This window comes from Condylura cristata, unplaced genomic scaffold, assembly GCF_000260355.1.
Source record: "Condylura cristata isolate star-nosed mole 26May11 unplaced genomic scaffold, ConCri1.0 scaffold00017, whole genome shotgun sequence".
NCBI lineage: Eukaryota > Metazoa > Chordata > Mammalia > Eulipotyphla > Talpidae > Condylura > Condylura cristata.
Window position 1 is genome coordinate 13,336,023 of NW_004567118.1, and position 10,881 is coordinate 13,346,903.

The 10,881-nt window shown below is 36.8% G+C and overlaps 1 protein-coding gene across 1 annotated transcript in view; it reads left to right on the forward strand.

Annotated features, from left to right (window-relative positions):
* RAD51C (RAD51 paralog C) overlaps nucleotides 1-10,341 on the forward strand; it is a 20,547-nt gene extending 10,206 nt beyond the window's left edge. The window contains exons 6-9 of the mRNA XM_004685016.2: nucleotides 1,014-1,080; nucleotides 2,954-3,014; nucleotides 8,931-8,991; nucleotides 9,907-10,341. Coding sequence (XP_004685073.1) covers nucleotides 1,014-1,080; nucleotides 2,954-3,014; nucleotides 8,931-8,991; nucleotides 9,907-10,020 — 303 coding nt within the window. The 3' untranslated portion in view covers nucleotides 10,021-10,341. The remainder of the gene's footprint in view (nucleotides 1-1,013; nucleotides 1,081-2,953; nucleotides 3,015-8,930; nucleotides 8,992-9,906) is intronic.
* Nucleotides 10,342-10,881: the final 540 nt, after the last annotated feature.

Genomic DNA, 10,881 nt, shown 5'->3' on the forward strand with positions numbered 1-10,881 from the left:
GGCAGGCGGGAATCGAACTCATGCGGAAGTGGCTTCAGATTATCAGTGCTGTGCTTTAACCCGCTGCGCCACCAGGGAGGGCCGTTTTTAACTAGTTTAATTTTAAAAAGCTGTATGTATTCAGTGGCTACAGAATTGGACAGTGTATCTATGTCCAAAAAATGCTAAAATTTAGAAAATATTTGTTTAAGTAAATATCCTAGTTACTAGGGATTAAACACTTAGTATAGCTAGTCACTTATCAATTTAAATTCCTGCTTAGCTTATAATATGATGCCTGGCAAGGTAATACGTGGGAAGCAGAGAGTAGAGGAACTAGAATGACATGTAACCCAGTTGGTACCTAATTTAGATCTAGGTGAACCACAGGTTTATCTTTTGTAAATAAACAAAAATTTTAAGATTTTTCCACTGTAATAGGAATAGCCAAACAGACGTTTCTCTCTGTTTTCTTAAGGAACTGATTTTTTTTTTTTTTTTTCAGAATAGGATACCTTTTCTAGTTGTTTTTTTATAGCTCTTCCTCAGTTTCAGTTGCAGTATTATTTCTTCCTTAGTTTCAACCTGCGGTGTTATCGATCTTATTTCTAGAGAAAAGTTCTGATTGGAAGAACATTTAAAATAATTTTTGAGGGACTTCCCTGGTGGCATAGGGATTAAAAACAGTGCTATCAAGCTGTCACCAGTCACTGCAACAGGAGTTCTATTCCCAGCCAGGAACCTGCATGTGGTACGGCACACCTCTTCTGCCTCACCTGTTGTCCCCCTTAGATCCACGCATGCTGCCTCCTACTCTTTATATCTCTGGGGAATCCTCTCACCCTTTCTACCCCCAACCCCAGCAACTCTGGCTTATACCTCAGACTTGTATGCATAAAGAAATTAAAATAATAAATATAAAAATCTCTCTTTAGATTATTTAGATTATATTCAGAGTACTAAAATACTAAGCCTATTTACTTGAGAACTTGGAGGTAAGACTCACCTAGTTTTCTCACATTTTGTTTTTGTAGGTAATTTTAACCAATCAGATGACAACAAAGATTGATAGAAATCAGGCCTTGCTGGTTCCTGCATTGGGTAGGTAATTAATTAGATAAATATGTTTAATCACAGTATTTTTGGCCCCTTTCATATGATGCTTGTTAAGTACTATAATCTACATAAAAATAGAGCCTGTAGCTTATTCACTTAGCGTGGTGCACAGTGTCCTTAGCTACTAGATAATCCTTTCAGTTATTTAACAAACATTTATTCAGTATCTGGCAGCTATCATATCAGGTACTGAGCATATAAATGTTAATAAGATGAATGTTCCACTCAGAAAGTTTTCAATCATAGGAAGGAGGAATGGTAAAATCACTTAAATACAAGTTGTGTTACAGTGATTATTGACTTTTCCTAATCTCAGGCATGGTTTTATTAGAATATAATTCTGGAGATTTGTTTCTACTAAAATCTTTAAGAATATTATTAGAGGAAAGGCCATGTGAAGACCCGGGAGAAGGTAGCCATCTATAAGTGAAGGAGAATGGCCTCTGGGGGTCCCACCCTGTTGACACCTGATCTCAGGCTTCTAGCCTCCAGTAGATGTCACTGGGTCAAGCATAGACTATTTTAAGTAGAGATTCAATTAAAATATTAAACTGCAGTACAGATAACACTACTGGAGATGTCTTAAACCAATGAGTAATGTATACACATTGCAGTATTATTTGGCCTTAAAAAGGAAAGAAATCCTGTCCTGGAGGACATCATATTAAATGAAATAAACTAGACCCAAAGGACAGATACTGAATGATTTCATTTACATGCAGAATCTAAAATAGTCAAAGAGAGAATAGTGGCCCTCCCTGGTCGTGCAACAGGTTAAAGCCCAGTTCTATGACGCTATCGCAGCCACTGCAGCAGGAGTTCAATCCCCAGCCAGTAGGGTGACCCACATGGTGTGGCAGACCTTTCCTGACCCACCCACTGCTCCCCTCAGGACTGTATTTCAGTCAGTCTGCCTGTTCTCTCTGATGAACCCTGTCACTACCACTCTGCACCTCTGGCCTGTACCCAGTTCTGTATGCATAAATAAATAAATCTTGAAAAAAAGAAAAAAATAGAATGTTAGTTGGCAGCGACTAGGGGCATAGGGAGCAGGAAACAGTTGTTTTTCAACAGGTATAAATATAAGTTGTAGAGATTTGTACAATAATGTGTCTTTAGTTAACACTGTATTACGCACTTAAAACTTTTTTGTGATGGCCCTCCCTGGTGGTACACTGGGTTAAAGTACAGCACTGAGAAGCTAAAGTCCCCCACCCCAGAGGTGATCCACAGGGTGGGCAGACCTCTCCTGACCCACCCTCTGCTCACTTCATCAGTGTACTTTGTCAGTTGGCCTGTTCTGCTCCCCACTCAGTCTCTGGTGAATCATCTCACCGCCCCACACCTCTGGCCTATACCCCAGTTCCATATGCATAAATAAATAAATCTTGGGGAAAAAAACCTTTGTTGTGAGGATAGATATATAATAATAAGTTACATAATAAAACGTTGCTCCGACCTCCTAAAATGAAGTAAAATTAAAGTAAATTAGTAAAGTTAAGATTGTTTGGTCAGGGCCTCCCTGGTGCTACAGGCGTTGAAGTCTCAGTGCTATTAAGCTAACACCCAGCCACTGTGGCATGAATTGCTTCCAGCCAGGGAGCTGACCCCCATGGTACAGCATCTCCTGTCTCCCCTGGTGCTCCCCTCAGCAGTGTATTTCAATCAATCTGCCTATTCTGCTCCCTGCTCTGTTTCTGGTGAATCCTGCCACCCTCTACACCTCTGGCCCAAACCCCAGTTATTTGAAGAAAAAAAAATCCTTTTTTAAAAAAAGACTGATCAGAGGTATTCTGAGAGACTTAGAACCTAATCAGTGTGGCAATATACAGTTATTTTATGTTCTTTTTTCCCTCAGGGGAAAGTTGGGGACATGCTGCTACAATACGGCTCATCTTTCATTGGGACCAAAAACAAAGGTCAGTATAGAAACCAGTAAATAATTCTGAATATTTAATTATACTGAACACTTAATAGCTTTTTAGGACTAGACCAGTGGATGAGATTTACAGAGTCCTAGAACTAAAGTTTTTGTGGCCTTGTGCTTCATCATCTAGAACAAAATAGAAACATGTTGTTATGCTGCAATTCAGTATGTAGGAAATTCTTTGAAATATTTAAATGACGGGGTGCACCTGAAATGAGTAGGTGGCCAAGGAATGCTCCCTTCTAAAGCTCTTTGAAATCAAGTACCATTTATTAGCCATGTGGAAGGAGGTAAGTACTCTGTGTTCCTGGTACGGATTGAAAGAATAAAATCACGACAAAAGAAAAACTTTTGAGGTTAACTTTAAGAACTTACTTATGGGAAAATAGGATGGATTGCCTAATCTAGTTCTTGCAGGAAATTGTATCTATTTTTGTTTTCTTCTGTATTTTTTATCCTACTTTTGTTATTCATTAACATATCTATCTTTCACAAGTACTGTTCTTTAAAATAAAACTATGGCAGCATGAAACCTGTGTATTTTTTTAAAAAGCTGCTGAACAAGTGACAAACAGCTTTCATTTTCTTTAAAATAGGCAATTAAAAGCCATGAAGTATTTATTCTGCACTTCTTGAAATATCAGATTTATGCCAGCCTCTCTGCTTTGAGATTAATTGGTATAGCCTAGAGAACGTGGTATAACCTAGAGAACGTGGTCATTGGTATAACCTATAGAACGTGGTTGGGAATGCACCAATAAAAGAGGGAAATTGAGACTGTGTTGGCACAAGGGGTTAAGATTCAGCACTATGAAGCTATCTGCAGCCATTGCAAAAGGAGTTGGATCCCACATAGCACAGCAGACCTCTCCTGTCTCACCCACTGCTCCCTTCAGCAGTGTATTTCATCTAATCTGCCGGTTCTGCTTCCCACTCTGTCTCTGGTGAATCTTCTCACCCCACATCTCTGGCCTGTACCCTTGTACAGTTCTTATGTGCATAATAAATAAATATATATTTTTAAATGTGGCATTTCCAAAGAGCTCAATTAACTCCTTTTCCCTTCATAATACAGTGTTTTGTAATTGACTTCCACCCCCAAGTTCTTTTTATTTACAGTAATTTATTCTTTTAATTGAGGTAACATTAAGATCTTTCCCATCAGGTATTGCCACCGAAGCACACCCACATCCAAATCACCCAGAGTCTACCACCATGGTGCATGGTGCATTCCTTCCCTCTTTGTTCTTACCTCTCTCCCACCCCCATTTCCAAATGTATAAGTCATTGCATGCATAAAAAGAATTCTTTTCTTAGCAACAAACCCTATTGTGAAGATTTGGCTTTAGTTCTCTAAATGAAAATCTTTTGAACATTTTGCTTGTATGTTCCTAGATTTAGGTTTGTGTTAAATGCATCCCACTCTTTAAATGTTCTTAGGAATTCCCCTTCAGTTAGTATTCTGTAGTAGTCTTCTCCAAACTAATATTAACATACTCACTAATAGAATACATCTATGAAATAGCAAAAAATAATAGAAAAGCAAGATATTTCATTTTTATAATGCTCTCATCAGAAGGAGAAGTTTGCTGTCTTTGTGAAATTCTGGAAGTTAGCATTGGTTAGGTACCATAAGATCAAAAAAATTATGCTTCCTTTTCTTTTTAATTAAGGAAGTATTGGTTTATAACATTACATGCTTACTTATGAAGTTAACCATTTTATGACCAATCCTTACAAAGGAATTAAGAGAATTGTATGGATTACTAACAATAAAATAGTTTTTTTTTTTTTAAGATTGATTTATTTATGCATAAGAGAGCTAGGTACAGGCTGAAGTCCAGGGGCGAGAGGAATCAGGGACAGAGTAGGGAGCAGAACATGAGGACCTACTGAAATACACTGCTGAGGGGAGCAGTCCAGCGAGACAGGAGAGGTCTGTGCTTTGGGTGAGCTCTCTGCCGGGATACAACACATGATGTAGTGGTTGGTGGTAGCTTGATAGCATTGAAACTTTAACTACTGCACCACCAGGAAGGCCTTGAACAGATTTATTTTGGGGAAATACAGCACTCTCTAAAATTTCTCCTGAATCTCATAATGTCGCTTGTTTTTTTCTTTTTTTTTAAAGAAGATTTATTTTGATTTTATTTGTATTTGTTTATGCATAAAAGAACTGGGGTGTAGGCCAGAGGTGTGGGGGGAGTGAGAGGACTTACCAGAGACAGTGGGGGTGGAACAGGTGGATCTACTGAAATACACTGATGAGAGAAGTAGACAGGAGAGGTCATCTGCTGTACTGTGTGGGTTAGTTCCCTAGCCAGGGATCAACATATGCTGCAGTGGCTGGTGATAGCTTGATAGTGCTGAGGCGTTAACCCCTACACCACCAAGGAGGTCCCATACTGTCATTTGAATGAGCACTTGTTTGTGCTAGGTAGTTAACGGGCATTATATTTCATATTCTGTAATATAGCTTCTTGTGATTTTTTAATAACTGTGAAGAATTTATATTGATCACTAGTAGTGAGAAAATTAAGACCCAGAAATATTAACTATGTAGTAAATAATGGCTACCATTTATTGAATATTTGTTAACTGTCCTTAATTGTGCTAAGCACTATACCTTCAGTTTCGATGAATTCTCGGCATCTCATATAAGTGGAGTCACACAATACATAGTTTAATTTTTCAAATAGCTATGAAATAGCTATATGTACAATTTATAGCTAACTTTATACTAGAGTCATTCTTTCCTATTATTACATTTCTGAAATGTAATTATAACATTTCCTTGATTATAAATTTGAAGGTATAGCTCTTATCCTTTTTAAGTAAAATTTTTTTCTCCAAACTACTTTTTTTCCAGGCAGTGAATATGTCATAAGAAATGTACATACTTTATTATTATCAAAATAAGTTGAACTCATTTTATAGAATTAAAATAGTCTGTTTTTCATTGTTGAAACCACATGTCTTTAAGTCCTTAATGTTGTATAAAACATTACATTTTAAAGTTTACTTTATCTTAAAAGGATGGAAATAGACATTCACATTGGGAAAAGATGGGTGTAATCAGTTACATACTTGCTGTTTGAGTAGAAAACAGAAACCTGTATGAGGAAAATTTATATTGAAAATTCAACTTAAGTATCCTATGTCATGTCCTACTCCTCATCCTTTAACAGAAATACCTGATTTTTACCTTCTGAGTAATCATGGAATAATAGTCCAACAGTTATTAAGAGTAATAGTTTTGTCTCCTATATATTGTGTGGTTTTCCCTCCAATTAGCATATTCATGATATTATGAAGCTGAGATTGTTCAGAATTATGCCATCATTTGCCAAGAAGATCTGATGGTAGAGTGGAGTAATATATCAACACCCCCACACAGTGTTTCATATGTGTGCTCAGCTTTTGAGCACAAATTGTGCTTCTGTCTTGTTTCTTCCTGACCCAAAGTATGTAGTTCAGCCATATGTTAAGCTTCATCTCAGTTGGGTCCATGAGCCAAATGATTATTTGGTTTAGTTTGGTGTTTAATAAAATCTCTTAAGATGTAGATAAAATAAAAAAAATGATTTTTACCTAGAAATTTGAGGAAGATATTCAACCTGAATACTTAATGCCCATTTGACTTTAGATTCTTAATAAAAATAGAAATGTTTTGCTGAAGCTTGTTTTTTAAAGTTAATTTTCTCAGGAAAGTTGAATGTACTGGGAACCTTTTTGAACATATAGTGGAGTAGGTAATTTATATATTAATTTTTCAGAAGGTTAGGTAACTTTATAGAATCAAAAAGTGATTTTTTTAAATGAGAGGTTTAAATACCCCATTCCTCTGTTTATCTGCTTATTTTAGCATTAAAGATAGAATATCAGCTCCAAAGTATTACACAAATTGTATAATCTCACCCCCTAAAATACAACCAATTTTTAAAAATTTATTTTATTTATGCATATATGAACTGGGGCATAAGCCAGAGGTTGGGGGTGATGCATAAATAAATCCATCTTTAAAAATAATAATAAAATACACTGCTGAGGGGAGAAGTGGGCGAGACAGGAGAGGTCTGCTGCATCGAGAGTGTTAGCTCCCTGGCCAGGGGTAGATTTCGTGCTACAGTTGCTGTAGATAGCTTCATAGTGCTGGGATGTAATCCTTTGCACCACCAGGGGGGCCCATATTATTATTATTTTTATGGACATAATTACTCTGAAAGAATGTGTTCCAAGCTTATTTGTATTCATATAACAGGAGTTTGTGTTCCTCATTTATATTCCAGGAAATTATCTTAATACTTATATGGTAACACAAAAAATACATACTTGTTACAAGAAGTTTGAAAAATATAAACAAAAAAACCCCAACAAACTACATGCTTTCTAGTAACTTTTTAAAAAAAAATTATTTATGGGCCCTCCCTGGTGGCGCAGCGGGTTAAAGCACAGCACTAAGAAGCTAAAGCCACTTCCACATGAGTTCGATCCCCGCCTGCCCTGGAGGTGACCACATGGCGTTTCAGACCTCTCCTGACCCGCCTGCTGCGGTGTACTTTGTAGATTTGCCTGTTCTGCTCCCCACTCTCACTGGTGAAGCCTCTCACCGCCCCTGAGCTTCTGGCCTGTACCCCAGTTCTGTATGCACAAATAAATAAATCTTTAAAAAAAAATTCTTTATGCATACAGAAGTTGAGTACAAGCCAGAGGTGCAGGAACAGTGAGCGGATTCACCAGAGACAGTGGGGATCAGAACAGGCAGACTGACAAAGTGCACTGCTGAGGGGAGCAGCAGGCGACACAGGAGAGATCTACTGTGCCATGTGGGTCACCTCCCTGGCTGGGAATCAAACTCGAGTTTCAGTGGCTGTGGCCAGCTTCGTAGCACTGTGCCTTAACCTGTTGCACTACCAGGGAGGGCCCTGAAATAACTTTCGATTGTAGGCTTCTAATAATTTTTCTCTATGTGTATAGGAATACTTATAAATGTGAGGTCATACAGCATAACTTCTGCTTAATGTTTTATTTTTCCTATTATTAAGTATTTCCTTATACTTTCTTAAGTATAATTAATATCACGCATAAAATAATTTACTGGAAGCAGTCTTTGGATTTTTTTTAACATCATTGTTCATTTTTGTACAATATTTAATTACTCAGGTGTAGTCCCCATACCTTAGCACTACTTAGTTCTCCACTGCCTTAGCACCTGGCCCATCACCAGAGTCCCTTCAGCTCTTTTCTCCCCTGGCTTGACCCCTTTCTTTGCCACTGTCCTGCTGTATGCCTCAGATCTATGATCAGTTTGCAAATTTTGCTTTTTTCCTGAACCAAATGGCTTCCCTATATTCCACCTATAAGCTGAGCCATCTGATGTTTCCTTTTCTCTCTGAGACACTGGACTTCTAGGTTACTTTTAAAATTTACCTAAAAATTTACCTAAAAGCACAGGGGATTAAGCCGCAGGACTACGAAGCTATCTCCAGCCACTGCAGCACAAGTTTGATCCCAGGCCAGCAAGCTGACTCACCAGAACCTCTCCTGTCTCACCTGCTGCTCCTGTCAGCAGTTTACTTCACTCAGTCTGCCGGTTCTGCTCTCCACTCTGTCTCTGGTGAATCCTTTCACCCTGCCCCCCACACCACCTCTGGCCTACCACCCCAGCTCTTGTATGCATAAGTAAAGGAAACAAAAAATTTTTACCTATGTAAACAAATGTTATTCATATAGTAATTATTATATGCTTAACTATAATTATTGGTTAGAGGAAGAATTTTTAATACTTGTTTCATTAGAGAACACAATTATAGAATTACAGAAAAATTATAAATTTAAATTATGAAGTCACTCATCTGAACGAATTAATTAAGAATACATGTATGTATTTATTTTTTTCTCTAAACAGGTTGGCAACATTGTACAAATCACCAAGCCAGAAGGAGTCTACAATACTGTTTCAAATCACAGTCAGTATTATTTGATTAGAGTGGGATTTTGGTGTTTGTGGCAACAATTATCTAAAGAGAGCATTTACAAATTGCTCCTGTTAACTTCTGTAGGCAGCAAGCATATTTGAGGACAGCTTTTGATGCTTAGAACATTATCCCCAGAATAGAACTATATATACAGAATACTCTAGTCACAATTGGACTGAAACTTATTCTTAAGAACAGAGGAAATATTTGTATGGTATTGCATTCCATGCCATATGTAATGTCAGGACATTAAGGAAATTTAAAGTGAAAGTTGTTAACAGATTTTAAGAAAAGAAAAAATGCAGACATCTTTTTGTTCTGTAGATACATAGATTCGTCATAGCCACCAAATACATCTCTCTTTAAAAAGTTAATCTTTCTGTAAGTTTATGTCATACAACATATATGTTTGGCTGAAATGTGTATCAATAATCATAAGTCAAATATATTCTTGGCATCTAATTTTCTAAGGACAAAAATAGAAATAGAGATTCTGAAGCTGAATTATCCAATTAATCTTTGCATTATGCAGGTGCATTTAAGGTTTCCTAGTTAGAAAACCTTATTGTAGAATATTTAATTCTGAAAATAAATTTATAATTTAATTACAAATAATTCCTTGCCCTTTTAAAGCTTTTTAGAATTATCTCTTAGAGAACATTTTTTATAATACATTTTTGTATATGTATAAATAAGTATATGTAAAATACTCTAGATATAAAATACAACTCTGACATGACACCTATCTATGAGGTTTATGCTCTTCCTTCACAGTGGTTGATAACTTTTATCAGAACCTTATCAGAAAAATAAAATAATTCTCATCAATTACTTAAAAATATTTGAAAGATTTACTGTTTTATTAGGTGTGGCTAAAGCATACTTGTGTATTTTTTCATCTTGCAGCCTCAGGGATTTAGAGATGCTGTTGTTGCTACGGCATGTTCATCACAAGCACAAGGTTCCTTGAATTCCCGGAAGCGGTCACGAGACTCAGAAGAACAGGAACCCAACGACTAGTGTCAAAGTGTACATATGTGATGGTGTTGTGAGTTGTAATGTATACAAATAGTAAGTGCATTATTTAAAATATAGGCACACAGTGTGGCATGTATGAATCTGAATCGATAAAGTGATTGGGTAAAATAATATGATTCTGTGAAAAAGTTTTATAAAGCAGTGTTCTGCAGTTATGTTTTGCTATGTTTTCATTTTTAGTGGCGCCCAGTAGAGATGGACACAGGTATTATGTTATGCAAATCTGGAAACCTTGATCTCATTTTACCAATTTAGATTTACCATTATAACATTCTGCTTTAAGTAACTATAGATTCATGACTATGGACAAAATCAAATGTGTTTCTTTTGATTACAACTCTTTAAATAAAATTTTTATAACATAGCCTTTCAAAGTTGTTGATGTTGCTCAGAAAGTGTTTGTTTTTCTGGTCGTAATATACACTTACATTTTAGTGGGCTTGGACTGATGTAACAAACTACCACAGACTTAACTTGCAGAAATTTTTTATGTACTAAAGGCTAGAAGTTCAAGATCAGTATACAGGCATGGTCTGTTTTTGGTGAGGATTTTCTTTCTGGCTTGCAGATAGATGGCTGCCTTCTGCGTTATGACTCACAAAGGCTTTCCTTGGTACATGGACATGATAGATGGGTCTTTCTCTCTCCATCTATTTCTTTCTTTTTTTTTTAATTGTAATGACCTTGGTTTACATGCTTGTGTTTTAGAAGTACAGTATCTCACACACAGCCTCCACTACCAAAACACTACCACAGCAGTCCTTTGTGCTTCCTCACCAGTTGTTCTTTCTTCATCTTAAAAAACCACCAACCTTGGGCCCTCCCTGGTGGCGCAGCGGGTTA